Source organism: Anolis sagrei, chromosome 4 (assembly GCF_037176765.1).
Source record: "Anolis sagrei isolate rAnoSag1 chromosome 4, rAnoSag1.mat, whole genome shotgun sequence".
NCBI lineage: Eukaryota > Metazoa > Chordata > Lepidosauria > Squamata > Dactyloidae > Anolis > Anolis sagrei.
The window spans coordinates 210946072-210963244 of record NC_090024.1 but is presented as its reverse complement, the minus strand read 5'-3'; the positions used below and the strand labels follow the sequence as shown (position 1 = coordinate 210963244).

Sequence of the window (17173 nt, the reverse complement as noted above, 5' to 3'; positions counted from 1 at the left end):
GACATAAATAGCATTTCTATATATGCTAGTATAACACAAGTTAAGTATAGAACAACTACAAACCAAAGGATACCTTTTCCTAAACTGATGCTCATGTTGGTCAGCAGCTCCCATTATCTCCAACTAGCAGTTCTTCCATATTTTCACAAATATAGTACTATGATTCCACTTTCACCACCATGATCCCATCCTCTGGGATCCATGGTATTTGCTGTTCAAAAAGAGATATTTAGAATGCTTATCCAAGGAACTGTCGGGCCATACAAATCTCAGGAACTGTATAGGATGCAGCCTTGACAAAGTGAAATCATAGTCTTATAAATGTGTGATATGCAAAATACAGTCAGGAGTAGTGTTGTCAGGGAGAAAAATTTATTTATTTATTTATTTATTACCGTCACTTTTACCCCGCCCTTCTCACCCCCAAGGGGGGACTCAGGGCGGCTTACAGAAAAAGGCACAATTCGATGCCTTATCACATATACATACAAATATAAAAACAAGTAAGCAATTACAAAATTAAAATTAGATCATCAATACATAGTAACACCATAAACACAATAGTAGGCTAATCCTGAGCTCAGAGTTCGGAGTTCCGTAGATCCATCCGGTCCAATTCCAGCTCGTCATCAGGTCTTTCTTTAACTGCCTGGGTGTCCAAACGCCTGGTCCCACATCCAGGTCTTCAGCCTCTTCCTAAATGAGAGAAGGGACGTTGCCGATCTAATCTCCCCGGGGAGCGAGTTCCATAGGCGGGGGGCCACCACCGAGAAGGCCCTGCTCCCCGTCCCCGCCAATCTCACTTGTGAGAGAGGCGGGGTCGCGAGCAGGACCTCCCCAGAGGATCTTAGATTCCGAGGTGGGACGTAGAGGGAGATCCGTTCGGATAGATACACTGGTCCGGAACCGTTTAGGGTTTTGTAGGTCAAAACCAGCACTTTGAATTGTGCTCGGAATTGGATCGGCAGCCAGTGGAGCTGACGCAACAGGGGGGTGGTGTGCTCCCTGTATGTCGCTCCAGTGAGCAATCTGGCTGCCTCACGCTGGATCAGTTGGAGTTTCCGAGCAGTCTTCAAAGGCAACCCCACGTAGAGTGCGTTGCAGTAATCCAATCGGGATGTAACAAGAGCGTGGACCACCGTGGCCAAGTCCGACTTCCCAAGGTACGGGCGCAGCTGGCGCACAAGTTTTAGTTGTGCAAAAGCTCTCCCGGCCACCGCCGAGACCTGGGGTTCCAGGCTCAGCGGTGAGTCCAGGATCACTCCCAAGCTGCGAACCTGCGTCTTCAGGGGGAGTGTAACCCCATCTAACACAGGCTGTAACCCTATACCCTGTTCGGCCTTACGACTGACCAGTAGGACCTCTGTCTTGTCTGGATTCAATTTCAATTTGTTAGCTCTCATCCAGTCCGACACAGCAGCCAAGCACCGGTTCAAGGTCTGGACAGCCTCCTTGGTGACAGGTGGGAAGGAGTGACAGATTTGGACATCATCTGCGTAGAGATAACATCTTAGTCCGAAACTCCGAATGATCTCTCCCAGCGGCTTCATGTAGATGTTAAATAACATCGGGGACAGAATAGAACCCTGTGGGACTCCACACAACAACGGTTGTGGGGCCGAACAGGTGTCACCCAGTAACACCTTCTGGGATCGACCCTCAAGGAAGGATCGGAGCCACTGCAGAGCAGTGCCTCCGAGCCCCATATCCATGAGGCGCCCCAGAAGGATACCGTGATCGACGGTATCGAAGGCCGCTGAGAGGTCCAGCAGAACTAACAGGGACACACTCCCCCTGTCTAGCTCCCTGCGCAGATCATCTACCAAGGCGACCAAGGCTGTCTCAGTTCCATGTCCCGGCCTGAAGCCAGACTGTGCCGGATCTAGATAATCAGTGTCTACCAGAAACCCCTGGAGTTGCGCTGCCACCACACGTTCCATGACTTTGCCCAAGTAGGGGAGATTGGAAACTGGCCGATAGTTGTCAAATTGAGTGGGATCCAGTGATGGTTTCTTCAACAGCGGTTTTATAACAGCCTGTTTTAGACTCGCTGGAAATTTTCCTTCCTGTAAGGAGGTGTTAACCATCACCTTCACCCACTCTGCCAAACCCCCTCTGGCTTCTTTTATTAGCCAGGATGGGCAGGGGTCTAGGATGCATGTGGTGGGTCGCACCTCTCCAAGGATCCTGTCCACATCCTCAAGCTGAACCAATTGAAACGAATCCAACAAAGCTGGACAAGCAGATGTTCTCGTTACATCCCCAGAGACTGCCGTTAACATGACGTCAAAGCCTGACCGAATCCGCTCAATTTTATCCGTGAAGAATCGAGCAAATGCTTCACAGCGAGCCACCGAGTTGTCCGAGGTCTCGCATTTTGGCGGGTTTAACAGGCCCCTGACAAAAACTGGCAGAAAGCTTAATAACCTAAGGAAGTCATATACTCACAAATATGCAAACTAAAATAAAATGGTTTACCTTCACGGTAGTCAATGATTCTTTGTTGTTGAGGTTGTTGTGAAAGCATCTGAAATATTAAGATCAACCCCTATTACTTCAGTCTGGAGCAGGATTATGTTGAAGTCATGATGTCCACATGATATCTGGAGCTGGAACTGGGAAACTAGAACTAGAAACCCTGCCTTTGGAAGAACCTCAAACTCAGGTTTTTCTCTGCCTTGAAATGAGAAAAATTACTTTTTTGGACTACAACTCTCAGAGTCCCTCAGGTAGCCACTCTGGCCAGATGGTCTTGGGCAGGCATCCTCAAACTGCAGCCCTCCAGCTGTTTGGGCCTTTAACTCCCAGAATTTCTGACAATTGAACAACCTCATTAGGGCTTCTGGGAGTTGGAGGCCCAAAAAGCTGGAGGGTCGCAGTTTGAGGATACCTGGTCTTGGGAGTTGTAAGTTCTGGATTCTCTGACCTGAACACTCTACCCTGTAATGACAGAAGTTTTAAAGCCAACTCTGGTTACTCACTGATGAGACAAGTATACCCTACTTTCATTGAACTTCTCCATCCAGGTAGTCCTAAGTGCGATCTTCAGAGTTCAGTACCTAGCATCAACCAGCTCCATTTCTCATTATTATCAGAAATAATCCACTTTTGTGGATTATTGCTGATACAGAACAGGAAGCAACATCAAAAGTTTATTACAGATGATACATGGCAAACAACAAACTAGGCATTTTGATGATTGGGTGTGGGGATGAACAGACCTGGCACTGATTTATACTCTGGTTATACAAGGGGAAGCAACATAAATACCTTCTGCTAGAAGGAGGGCACAAAGTTCCTTGATTGCTACAGGGTTACACCTAGCTTTTTGGCAAAGATTTGTTGACAATTACAGAGCCTTTAAGGACAAAAGTTCTGAATTTTACCATGAGGGAGGAGGAGATGGAGAGAGCCCAATGCCTGTCTAAATTAGAATCAGGCTTTGGAAAACTAAAGCTCCCAAAATCTGAGAAGGCAGATGGTTGATATGCTTGTGAGGGATATAAGTGGCTCTTTCTGCTAAGTGCTGAAGAAATGGAAAGAATGCAGAGTCAGAACTCCATTTAAAAATCAAATCACATTTCACACAAACACTGATGGACAGAGAAACTTTGAGCTTTTAGCGCCTGCATAAAAGGCTACATTCAAAGGGAAGAAATGGCAAACCATCTCTACATATCATTTGTGTATGAAAACCCAGACCTTCCAGCATTTCACAGATGAAAGCATGGATCCACATGGCCAAGTAACATAAGAGTGTGGTTAAGATAGCAAAAGTTACAAATGAGGAAGAACACACAAGCTAGGAGAGGCTGCAGCAGTGTGCTTTTGCCTGAGTCTACTGGGAAGGGCAAGATTATTCTCCGGCCACCTCTCTCTGTCCTGCTGGGTTAATTGAGTGCAAACAACTTTTGCAAGCTGAACTCAGTTTGCATCAATGCAGTGGGGATAAAAAAGAGAAAAAGTGGGATGGGGGGGGGGGGGGGATGGAGAGGATTGACAATATGTTGAAATGATCTTAAAAGTGAGGCCACAGACAATTAATTGAGAGTATCCCTCCCAAATTAGTATAGGGGGGGGGGGGTATGAAATTTGTATTCAATTCATCAGGTCACTATAAATGCAAAGGCAACCTGAAAACCCTATCTGACTGAGACCAGGCAGGGTGTGTATGAGAAAAAGAGGGAAAATGAAAGAGAACATGTCTAGACATTTGATTGTGTGGGGCACCATCTCCATCCCTGCCAATAAAAATACAAATATAACAATTTAAATAAGTAATCATGCTGCCCATTGCTGATTCCTCTAATGTTCTGCCTGTAGCAGCTGACCTTCTCTATTTAACCCCAGAACTAGGACTAAAGGCAATAAGCATAGAGGCTTTGTAATTAATGCTTAGAGTGCTGGGAATTTAGAAATCCGAGTCCTCACAAGGTACGAAATCACTGGATGTTCTTAGTCTCAACCTGGCCTACTTCTCTCACCTTGACCTACTTGACAAGGTTATTGCCAAAGTGAAGACAAGATGGTGCTTATATAGTATAGCTGACAAACTCATTCATGGAAAAGTAGGGTGTACATTTCACTTAGACACGTTCTTGATCCATCTGTCCTATTATATCTGCTAAAAACACATAACATGTTTCTGTAAAAGGATGATGGATTGTATCTCTCATTATAGGCCTGTTCCCTGTAATAATAAGAAAACTAATAGGAACGCTACCAACACGTCTGAAACCTTTGGACCTTTTTTCTTATAGACCACATTATTTAAAACTTTGCATCTGTACATTATTTAGCTTGCCTCATATTTACTAATTGGATTAAAAAAGTGGATTTACTTAAAGCTGAGACACTGTTTAATTAACATGTTCTGAACCCTTGCAAACATAAAAACACACTTTGCTCATGAGGTGATAAGGCATTCTCAATATCTATTTCACTCTTGCATGCCTTTATTATTGCAGTGGAGGAGTAATGCTGGTTCATGATATCCGGAAGAATGAGAGCCGGGTGATTGACTTCCGAGAGACTGCCCCATTCAATATCCAAGAAGAGGGACTTAGGAAGGCTTGGGAAACAAAGGTTTGAAAGGCCCTATACTTTTTGAGAAGCACGGTGGTAAATGTATTTATTTATGCAACATATTTGCAATACAGGCTTGTATACTTGTCATATTACAATTTCTAAGTGGTGTACATTAAAATAATTACACCATTCTAGCAATTGAAAGTGACTAAAAAAAGTAATTACAGGGGCTCTTCCTCTCTCATTATATCTCTCATTATATGCCTGTCCCCTGTAATAATAAGAAAGCTAATAGAAACACTGCCAACACTTTTGAAATCTTTGGACCCTTTTCCTTCAAGACTACATTATTTAAAATTTGCATCTGTACGTTATTTTGCATGCCTTGTGTTTCCTAATTGGATATTGCAAAAAAGGGGATTTACTTAAAACTTAGACTCTGCTTAATTAACATGAGCTGAACTCTTGCAAAACTCATCCATATCCTTCCTTTTGTCCAGCCGGGCCTCCTGGTTGGCGTTCCAGGCATGGTCAAAGGGCTCCATGAAGCACATCAATCTTATGGGAGGTAAGGAGGACCTTTCCCATGCAAAGCCTTCATGTAATAATAATGTGGTTTTTGGAGTTGTTATTTCCTACAGGCTATATACACAACTGGGACCAGTTAAGAGTCACACATTATATTTTTAAGGCGTACCTATAAACGGTTTTATGTATACAAGAAAAGAGAGCTAATATGTTGTAGTGGTTTAAATGCTAGATTAATACCACGGTTCCAATCCCTACTCTGCTGGCAAAGCCCTTTGAGTAATCTTGGGCAAATCACACACTCTCAGTCTCAGAGAAAGGCAATGACAACCCCCCTCCCCCAAAGGAATTTTGCTAAGAAACCTCTCTTTTAGAGTCACCTTAAGGTTACCATAAGTCAGAAACAACTTGAAGTCATACAATAGCATACACAGTACACACAAAAGTGAAAATGTATCAATGTCACCCCCATGTAGACTGTTCAAGGAATTAGGAACAAATAAATATTCTTGATTGGTGTATGTTTAATAATAAGCATGGTTCTGCGGCTGTGCAATGTGAGAAGTGATTTTCATAACTGTTGTGACAAGAGTTTTACTCAACTACAACAACAAAATGCAAGGGCAAAACAGTCAAATGAAGAAGTTAATGTGAATATAACAATATTATGAAAATAATTGTAAAACAAAACAAACTATAACCTTTTGGATAATCATTTTTTTCTTCCCCATGAATGATTGATTGGCCTTATGAATCTCAGTTATAGCACAGTATGAATAGGACTTACATTTGCAATGCAACTTCATTCAATAACATTTATCTCACCTTTTATTGAAAACTATGGTAAGCCAGCTGATGACTGCCAAGTCATGGCATACTTCTCTGTTTGCTAGGCTGCCATGGAGACAGCTGCTGGGTCTTGCTGCAGATGTAGCCCAAGATGGATTCAATGTCACACATGATTTAGGTGAGTGAATCATAGATGATCAGGCACAAGGCAGAGATGTATCTGCAAGCTGTACCATCTTTTGCAAGGCTGGCAAAATCAAAATTCTGAGGCTCAAACTATCGACTCAAGCATCCATTCTCACAGAAAATGGTCTCTGAAATCCTCAATGGCTCAGTGATCAATGCTGTTTCGATGTCTCAGTTGAGATACTTTATGTCAAACAGCTTTCCTTTTTCTGCCACTTGATCTCACTGTTTTGAGATTTGTGGTTTGGTGAGGCACTAGCACTCTTTGGCAAAGAAGGCTAAAAGCCTTGTAAAACTCCCATGATCCCAGAGCATTGAGCCATAAAGCAGTGTTGATATGCATTAATTCTATAGTTTAGTTAAACACAAAGAGACTTCTTAAACTTCTGAATTAATATGAGGATTTGTTTTTCTAATCATGCTTTTATTATCTCTTCTATTTTCTGAAGCAATGGCTATCAGAGATGTGAAAGAACAGCATAACTACTCAGACAGATTCAAAGAGATTTTCATTCCGGATGGCCAGCCCTTGCTGCCTGGCATGTTTATGAGAAGGCCTGATCTGGCTGCACTTTTACATTTACTTGGGTCAGGAGGGGTCTCAGCTTTCTACAGTGGAAATGTGACACAAGAAATTATTTCAGAGGTAAATTCATTCTTCTGTCTTTCATTTTTTCTTTCTTGATTTCTTTCTTTCTTCATGGCTCTGAATGTTTGATACCAGCCACTTATGGCATGTTCATGTCTTCAATGTATACTTTATAGGAAAACTGTAATTGTTTTCAGCTAAGCCTTAATTTTCTTTTGGCCTTGCATAAGATATTGCTCAGTTCTTCCCTTCCTCTAATCTTGTTCATAGGTCCTTAAATATGGAGGCACCTTGTCTGAAGAAGACTTTAGTAACTACACCGTCTTGATGGACAATCCAGTCCATACAATATATCAAGGTAACATGGGATAACTTTTACATTTGTTGGCATGCCTTCTGCCAGGATGGCAGTCTCTTAAATTATGGCCTTATATGTGGATCAATTTTATGAACAAATAAGAGATATTAAGTGTGGCTATTCCTTGACATTTTTAAGGTTTCATTGTGAAGCATGCTTTCAAAGGACTAGTATGGTGTTGCTTTCTCTGGATACTTATGGCGAAGAGGTGAAAAACCCAGCTTGCCTGTATCTTATTCTTTATATTTTGTTTATTAGTTATACAGCCAATATTTTTGATGGTGCATTTGTGCAAATAATTGCACATAAGTTTAAGTGCACTTCTATCAGCATTTAAATACCACCTGCTTAGTTTAATAAGATAGGAGCCCCCCGGTGGCACAATGGGTTAAACCCTTGTGCTGGCAGGACTGAAGACTGACAGGTCGCAAGTTCAAATCTAGGGAGAGCGTAGATGAGTTCCCTCTGTCAGCTCCAGCTCCCCATGTGGGGACATGAGAGAAGCCTCCCACAAGGATGCTGAAACATCAAAACATCTGGGCATCCCCTGGGCAACATCCTTGCAGATGGCATTGGCCAATTGTCTGACACCAGAAGCAACTTGCAGTTTCTCAAGTCACTCTTGACACACACACACACAAATCTTAATAGATGACCGATGTCCTATCAAGGCCTACGTATATAATGCAGACATACATATGTTTGCATGCATGAGGAAAAAAACTAGAGTGGCTGGAAATAACGTGAAGTATACCACACATGTTTACTGCTGAACTGCCCTTGAAAACTGTTTTTATATAATGGTTAAGTTTAAGTGAAAGACTCTTGTAACTTGGATGTACCCCCCATACTGAAAACCTTTAATCACAATTATTTTTTTTAAAAGAAAACCGAAGTGAGCTTGCATAGGCAAAACATGTGGCTAGTAATGCCATTCTCATCTCATTTAACTGTTTGAGATTAACATGATCACTATGAACCAGGAAAATGTAGGTTGAAACTGAATTATTTCGTCCGTGTAGACACACCTAAAGTATTTATAATTATCTGTTTCCACTACATTGTTCCCTCTTTCGACCCACTCCCCAGCACAGGCATTGTTGCATTGCATATCAAAAACTGACCACGACCTCATCCTGCTTTTGCTTTTCTTTTGGGGTCTTAACAGGTCATCTTGTCCTGAGTCCATCACCTCCACATGTTGGCCCTGCTCTGATCACCGCTCTGAACATCCTTGAGGGTTTTAACATTACCAGCCAAGTAGCCAGGGAAAATATTCTCCAGTGGATAACAGAGGTATGACTTGACATTGGCTTCCTTTTATGTTTTGTGAAGATAGTGGAGTTGTGTAGGAGTATAACTAACAGTTAATTTGCACATCTGTTTGGTTACAATGTCATTGACAACATTTCCTTTTGGGTTACTGCTGGTTATAACTGAAAGAATTTCATCACTAATTAAGCAATTTTGTTATGATGACCTTTGTTCAAGTCCCCAGGGCCAGATCAACTACACCCCAGAGTATTGAAGGAACCAGCGGAAGTCATTTCGGAACCATTGGCAACCATCTTTGAGAGTTCTTGGAGAACGGGAGAAGTTCCAGCAGATTGGAGGAGGGCCAATGTGGTCCCAATCTTCAAGAAGGGAAAAAAGGATGACCCAAACAACTACCGTCCGGTCAGCCTCACATCGATACCGGGCAAGATTCTGGAAAAGATTGTTAAGGAAGCGGTCTGCAAACACTTAGAAACAAATGCAGTCATCGCTAATAGTCAACATGGATTTATCAAAAACAAGTCATGCCAGACTAATCTGATCTCTTTCTTCGATAGAGCTACAAGCTGGGTAGATGCGGGGAATGCCGTGGATGTAGCGTACCTGGATTTCAGTAAGGCTTTCGACAAGGTCCCCCATGACCTTCTGGCAAGGAAACTAGTCCTATGTGGGCTAGGCAAAACTACGGTGAGGTGGATCTGTAATTGGTTAAGTGGACGAACACAGAGAGTGCTCACTAATGCTTCCTCTTCATCTTGGAAAGAAGTGACAAGTGGAGTGCCGCAGGGTTACGTCCTGGGCCCGGTCCTGTTCAACATCTTTATTAATGACTTAGATGAAGGGCTGGAAGGCATGATCATCAAGTTTGCAGACGACACCAAATTGGGAGGGATAGCCAATAGTCCAGAGGACAGGAGCAGGATTCAAAACGATCTTGACAGATTAGAGAGATGGGCCAAAACTAACAAAATGAAGTTCAACAGTGACAAATGCAAGATACTCCACTTTGGCAGAAAAAATGAAATGCAAAGATACAGAATGGGTGACGCCTGGCTCGAGAGCAGTACGTGTGAAAAAGATCTTGGAGTCCTCGTGGACAACAAGTTAAACATGAGCCAACAATGTGATGTGGCGGCAAAAAAAGCCAATGGGATTTTGGACTGCATCAATAGGAGCATAGTGTCTAGATCTAAGGAAGTAATGCTACCCCTCTATTCTGCTTTGGTTAGACCACATCTGGAATATTGTGTCCAATTCTGGGCACCACAATTGAAGAGAGATATTGACAAGCTGGAATGTGTCCAGAGGAGGGCGACTAAAATGATCAAGGGTCTGGAGAACAAGCCCTATGAGGAGCGGCTTAGGGAACTGGGCATGTTTAGCCTGAAGAAGAGAAGGCTGAGAGGAGATATGATAGCCATGTATAAATATGTGAGAGGAAGCCACAGGGAGGAGGGAGCAAGCTTGTTTTCTGCTTCCTTGGAGACTAGGACGCGGAACAATGGCTTCAAACTACAAGAGAGGCGATTCCATCTGAACATTAGGAAGAACTTCCTGACTGTGAGAGCCGTTCAGCAGTGGAACTCTCTGCCCCGGAGTGTGGTGGAGGCTCCTTCTTTGGAAGCTTTTAAGCAGAGGCTGGATGGCCATTTGTCAGGGGTGATTTGAATGCAATATTCCTGCTTCTTGGCAGGGGGTTGGACTGGATGGCCCATGAGGTCTCTTCCAACTCTTTGATTCTATGATTCTATGATTCTATGATTTATTCAGAGAAGGTTTGCCATTGCCTGAGAGAATGTGACTTGTCAGTTAGTGGGTTTCTATGGTTGATCAGGAAATCAGTACCTTATATCCTGAAGTTCAAGTCCAACATTAAACCTATAACACTATGCTAGCTGTCTAAATGCTATATGATATGAGCCCCATGCCCTTGAGATGGGTATCTCTGGTTTCATCTATCCACAGCTGACAAAGTAGACCCTCTCTGGAAATTGTCTAGGTTCTCCAGGTGATTCTATAGCATGTTTCCCCCAGAAGTTACCATAAAGATGCCCTTGAGAACCTAGCAAATTCCTAGATAGGATAACTCTCTAGACATTTTCTAGGTCCTTCAGTGTGACACTATGGTTCTTTCTTTACTTCAATATAATCCAGAGTATCAGATGAGATGAGCCACAGTGTCTGCTTTGAACTGGATTATATGACTCCAGTTAAAAGCAAATAATATGGATTTTATATGGCAGTGTAGAAGGGACCTTTGATAACTTATTGTGGAAGTTGTTTATCTTATTAGGGTTCACAGCCATATTTTCCTGTTTTCCACAGTAAGTTTAAGAAAATTTCCCTTGTAGTTATGGGGGTCATGCTGTATATTCTTACTACACAAACTTATGAAATTACCTTGACATTATCACAAAAAAACCCTGTACAATTAAATACTTCATACTCTCATCAGTCTTAGCTAGCAGAATTTTGTGGTCAGATATTATGGTACAAAGGACAAGTATCCACTGCTACAATGATACAAAGATGTGAAATGTCATTAAACATTATATTATGTTCAATGGATCAGTGTGGATTCCAAATAGGCTGTTATAATTCATAATCAAACTGTTACATTCACATTTTTGTTTTCAGATAGTATGGTACTCCATGAAGTTCTTTGAAGGAACAGAGATTCTCTGTATCTGATTAGTGTAATCACAATTAATTGAAATTTTGCATACATTTCAGATCTGAAATGATGATGATGATGATGATGATGATGATGATGATGATGGTGATGATGCCAATGCCTTTTGTGCAGTTAGAGTGCATGAAGTTTAGGCTTTTGGTTCTCCTTGGCCAGTCATGCTTTTCTTTCTATAAAGATAAGCACACTGAAAGTTGTCGTGTTCAAGACATTGTTAATGGAGAATATTAACATTCTAGAGGCTTTGCATGGAGACATTAATAGACTCCAGTTCTGTGATTCAAGACTCATGCTTTTGGAACAGAAAATTGTGCAATCTAGTTTGTTGCAATCTTGTGTGTTCTTTGTTCTATCCCCATGGAAGACATGGTGATAATTTGGCATATATTAAGCTAAAGGCGCCTCCTTGTGGCTTCTCTTCTAGTACCTGTAAATGGCACTCATCAATCTTTTGTAAGGATTTTTTTAAGCCCTTACTTCCTCCAGTTACTTACAGTTTTGTTTCCTGGTGTATCTAGCAAGAAGAACTAGGGTTGGAAGGGAATAAATACTATCTGTCCAAAGATGTTGCTACATTATGTCCAGCTTGAACTAAAAGAATGCTGTTAGTTACTGCTTTCTTTTTAAAAAGATAATAGTAACCATCAGATACACAAACTGTCTTCTCTAGCTTGATCTATGAATAGAATAGAACATGAAGATCAAACAAAAGGAAGTTGTATCATTTGCTACAGTAACACCCCATACCATCTTTCATTGAGAAGAGAAGGTTAGAGAGTCACATAGTATTCACATCTTAGTTTTATCTTCTTCCTTTTGTGTTTAATGTAGACACTGAAAGTAGTTCTGGCACTAGCTAGCAGCTTGGGAGACCCATTCTATAATGCATCCATTTCTCACAGTGTGGAAGACATGATGAGGTAAGTCTAAACATATCACATACAACTATTTTTCATGTTGTTATGTTCAGGATCATGATGGTCAGGGATTACTCATTTTCAAAGGCACAAAAAGTTGCAGCTCTCTGCTATGGACACTTGCAACAGGATTCAACAATTTAGAAAGCAAATAGCCAGTAAAGGGTAAATACAGTTGGACCTCCACATTTTCAGGTTTAACATGTGGATTTGATTGTTCATGATTTAATTAATGTGGTATCTCTAAACCTTCTGGTGCGACTTTATGATCACCTTGATGGAAGTTGGTCATAAAGTAAAGTAACACAAACTTAGTGGAAGTTCTAATAAAATAGCACAAATTTGTTGGAAGTTGACCACAGAATTCCATTGGAGGATCTAGAGATTCCTTGAAATGTGCTCTCTCGGGTTAAAAAGAGTTTTATATTCATTGTTTTCTTACTTCTGTGGGGGTCCTGCTCCCCCAAATCCTGTCTCAGCAAATTTGGAGAGCTGATAATATTACCTTTTGGGTACAATAGCTACCAGAGTGGCATGCAGACATGCTAGCTGGGTATTTTAGAAGCTTTAGTCCAAAAAGAAAACCCTTTGGTCTGAAGATTTGTGAGTGGGAACCAATGCTGAATACTAGTCAGCTATGACTTTTTCCAAGATATCCCATTCCATTCTCCTTCCTCAGCTTGCCTTTTGGTTTTGTTTTTTCCTCCCTTCTCCATAGTGAGTATACTCAGTGCTCATTTGATTTTGATGTGGAAAAGGTTTTCCCTTAATGTTTTTTAAAAAAATATTATTTTGTTCTGTTACCAATTTTCAGGGCCCATTGTTATCTGCCGTTTTATAGACATTTCGAATTGTTTTTGATTGCCTGTATTTGATAAACGATGAATTTCCAGCAAGAGTCCTTTTGTACTTCATGATGAATAACTGCAGCAACACGTATCATGTTTATTTGCTGATTTCCTAGATTTATACCCTTTACTTTTGATATGGTAAAGTTTTCTGAGCTGTTTATATTAAAATGCAGATTATAAAATAGGAAAAATATGCTGAAGTAAAGCAGTGGCAAAACTCATAAGTACTATACAGAATACTGTTTCTTGGCTTATTTGGGAAATTAACGTCTAAAATGTACCACTTTCTTCTTTTTTCTAGTCTGTCTTTAAAACACCTCTTTCTTTTCAATGCAGTAAATCTAAGGCAAACTTCCTCCGTCAACAGATTGACTCTCAGCCTTTCCCCTCTGATCTTCACATCCCGCATTTTTCCATGGAAAGTGGACCTTCTGCTAGTCAAGTTCTTGTCATGGGACCAGATGACTACATTGTCGCTGTTGTAAGGTAACAAAAATATATGTTTTATACAGTTCAGAAGTAGACATACTAGAAAGCATAATTCCCATTTCTAATCACAGTTCACTATTAGTCAGAGAGAGAAAATGTACAGAGCGGATTTTGATAGAGTTTAGAAGAATAACTCTTTGGGGCTATAGCTCCTGGAATCCACTATGTTGCTGGAAGATTCTGAAAGTTCTAATAAAGATGCCTTTCATGGAAAGACAGTGATTTCTCATTTAATAATTTATATTGTTGTTGCTGCTGCTTCTTCTGTTGTTGTTGTTGCTGTTGTTGCTGTTGTTGTGTGCCTTCAAGTTAATTCCTACTTATGTCAACCCTAAAGTAAATGCACATAGAATGCCCAACACATGTCAACCAGATAATCATGATCTTCCTTAGGACTATTAAAAAGAACAATAGAATAATTATTAGAATATTTTCATGAAGCACCAAAATAAATTGTACCCATGTGTGCAGTTGCAATATGCATTCCAGTGGGTTAACAATACTGACAGAGGCTTCTGACAATCCATTCTAAATTTCCTCAAGTTGTACTTTCTTCCAGAAAAACAATTGCTAGTTACTTAGGACCCTTTCACAGTACATCATCAAAACACTTTAACTGCCATAGTTTCATCTTATTGAATCCAGAGATTTGTAGCTTGATGAGGCAACTCAGCTCTCTTCCAGGGGGTTTAAATACCTCACTCTAAAATGCAAATCCCAGGATTCCATGTGCTGTTGCTATGTTAATTAAGGCAGAATCTTAGAATTATATTTGTACAGTGTAAAAGGTCCCCAGATGCAACTTAAAAAACAAATTACTGGAGATCTCTGTAAGTGTTGTTGAACTATTGGTATGTATAAGATAATTAGAAATATGGATATAATTTATGTTTTTACCTTTTAAGCATGTTATTATAGTAATTGATGTATTGTTCCATTATTTATATAGCCCCAAAGACAGAACATATTGAGTGTCATGATACAGCTAAATTCTACAGGATTAATGCAGTTTGACACCACTTTATCTGTCAAAGCTCAACTCTATGGAATTCTAGGGTTTGCAGTATGGAATCGTGGGATTTCTAATTTGGTGAGGCACCAGCAACCTTTGGCAGAGAAGGATAAAGACCTTACAAAACTACATGATACCACAGCATTGAGCTTTGACAAATTGAAATGTTATCAAATTGCATTAATTCAACTGTCTAGAGGCATCCATTGTCTCTCTTTTCTCACTAAGTTGAATTAATGCTGTTTGATTACTTTAACTGCTATGTCTCAATGTTTTGGATTCATAAGATTTATATTTTGGTGAGCCACAAGCACTCCTTGGCAGGGAAGACTAAATACCTTATAAGATTACAATTTCCAGGATTCCATTGAAAACACTGAAGGTTCGGAGTCTCACCATGCTTTGTGTTTTTCTTCAGTTCCTTGAATCGTCCATTTGGAAGTGGAATAATGACTTCATCTGGAATCCTTCTAAACAGTCAGATGCTGGACTTCTCATGGATGAATGAAACTGAAGATCATTCCAGTCCCAGTTTGGTAATAAATTATGAAATCAATCTGACACACATAATGCAAGGAGACATTACTGTATGTAAATGTGGTGCAACCTATTAATCAAATACAAGTATATCCAAGGTAATTAAGGTTTAGGAACCTCACAGTTCTTGTGAGGTTTATGGTTTCATACATGAAAAATTGTGCTGAATCTACACAAACATAGTTATAGCAGTTTGATGGCTTTTAAACTGCCATGATGCCATCTTACAGAATCCAAGAATTTAGAGTGTAGAATTGTTAGCTGTAATCAAATCAACTTTGGCTTATGGTGAACCTATGAATAAGAGTCTTCTATGTCACCCTGTCATCAGGTCTTGCAAATCCAGAGCTGTGACTTCCTTGATTGACAACCTCATTAGACAGGGCTAGATTCAGCAGCAAACCGCGATCTAGCCTTGGCCACCCACGGAGTCAAATGCAAACCTACTGATGTCAGTAGGTCATAATTTTTAGTTGAAGAGTAATCTAATTTGACCTTTCCAAATTTTGTACCTATAAAGCTGCTATCAAGGCTGAAATACTCTAAAGCAGTAGTTCTCAACCTGTGGGTCCCCAGATGTTTTGGCCTTCAACTCCCAGAAATCCTCACAGCTGGTAAACTGGCTGGGATTTCTGGGATTTGTGGGCCAAAACACCTGGGGACCCACAGGTTGAGAACCACTGCTCTAAAGGTACGAGATCCTATCTCCAATCTTAGAATCTTGGAAACTAATCAGGAGCGGTTCTGGTTTTGACAATAAATTTTCAATCAAATCCCCATATGTAGGTGAAGTGAAAAACTATACTTCTAATTTCACTATGCATCTTAGAAAATGCTCAATCAAGAAAGCAGCTTGGTCATGAACTTCATTGTGCTTCCAATATGTGAACAAAATGGATGCAATGATGCCACTCAAATAACACAAGGTTCAGTGCCACTCAATATCTAGACTTTATAATGACACTGTCCACACACTCTCCTAGACTATATCTGCATTAGAGAACAATATAGAATTCACATCATTTGGTTGTTTTAATTCCATGTTAAGAAATTTTGGGATTTGTAGTTTGAAGAGTCACTTAGAATTTGCTTCTGGGGAGCTTAGTCTACTCACCTGAAATACAAATCCCACTAATCCTTAGAATGGAGCCATAACAATTACCAGTAAATTGGTATGAAGTTGGTATAAATAGCTCAGATAGAGATCTCAAGTCATGCCTAAAAATAAAAGGGCATTTTGTGGGCATACATTGTTCTGTCAAGGTAAAGGTCGGTCTGAAATTGAGCTTTGTCCTAGCCTGAAAACCATCTTCATCTTGCAACTACCTCATCTTCCAGTGGACAATATATGAAACAAATTTTTTTGCTGCACCTTAAAAGCTAGAAGATTTTTTTGGCATTAACTATTGTGGACTTCATCAGGTACCATTAAGGTACCATAAGCCCTTTTGTTTCTCAGCAACAAGCAAACACAGTTGGCTGTTGATGACATTTTAAAAGTTTGTTAGATAAAGGTAATGCTATATGTTATCTAAAGAGGGCCTGTGAATGATGTCCCATCCCAGCCTTCCTCAACCTGATGCTTTTCAGATGTTTGGGGTAATAGCTTCCATCATTTCCATCCAGCATAGCACTGGCTGGGTAATGGGGATGATGGGAGATTTAGCCCAACACATCTGGAAAAAAAACTGCCTTATTCACAGCACATTTTGGTGCACAAAATACCATGCTCACACAAAATTAATGCACATGAGCAAGAACTTGGAACAGGGAAGAGGGCTGTTGATATAGTCCCCTTCCACACAGCTGTATAAAATCCCACATCATCTGCTTTAAACTGGGTTATACGGCAGTGTGGACTCAGATAGCCCAGTTCAAAGCAGGCATTGTAGACTATCTGCCTTGATATTCTGGGTTATATA

General features: G+C 40.6%; 1 protein-coding gene across 1 annotated transcript in view; it reads left to right on the top strand.

Annotated features, from left to right (window-relative positions):
* Positions 1-17173, top strand: part of GGT7 (gamma-glutamyltransferase 7) — a 40588-nt gene that overhangs the window by 16273 nt on the left and 7142 nt on the right. Inside the window, exons 4-12 of the mRNA XM_067468147.1 lie at positions 4968-5085; positions 5529-5596; positions 6450-6523; positions 6981-7177; positions 7391-7478; positions 8647-8774; positions 12277-12365; positions 13550-13699; positions 15133-15250. Coding sequence (XP_067324248.1) covers positions 4968-5085; positions 5529-5596; positions 6450-6523; positions 6981-7177; positions 7391-7478; positions 8647-8774; positions 12277-12365; positions 13550-13699; positions 15133-15250 — 1030 coding nt within the window. The remainder of the gene's footprint in view (positions 1-4967; positions 5086-5528; positions 5597-6449; positions 6524-6980; positions 7178-7390; positions 7479-8646; positions 8775-12276; positions 12366-13549; positions 13700-15132; positions 15251-17173) is intronic.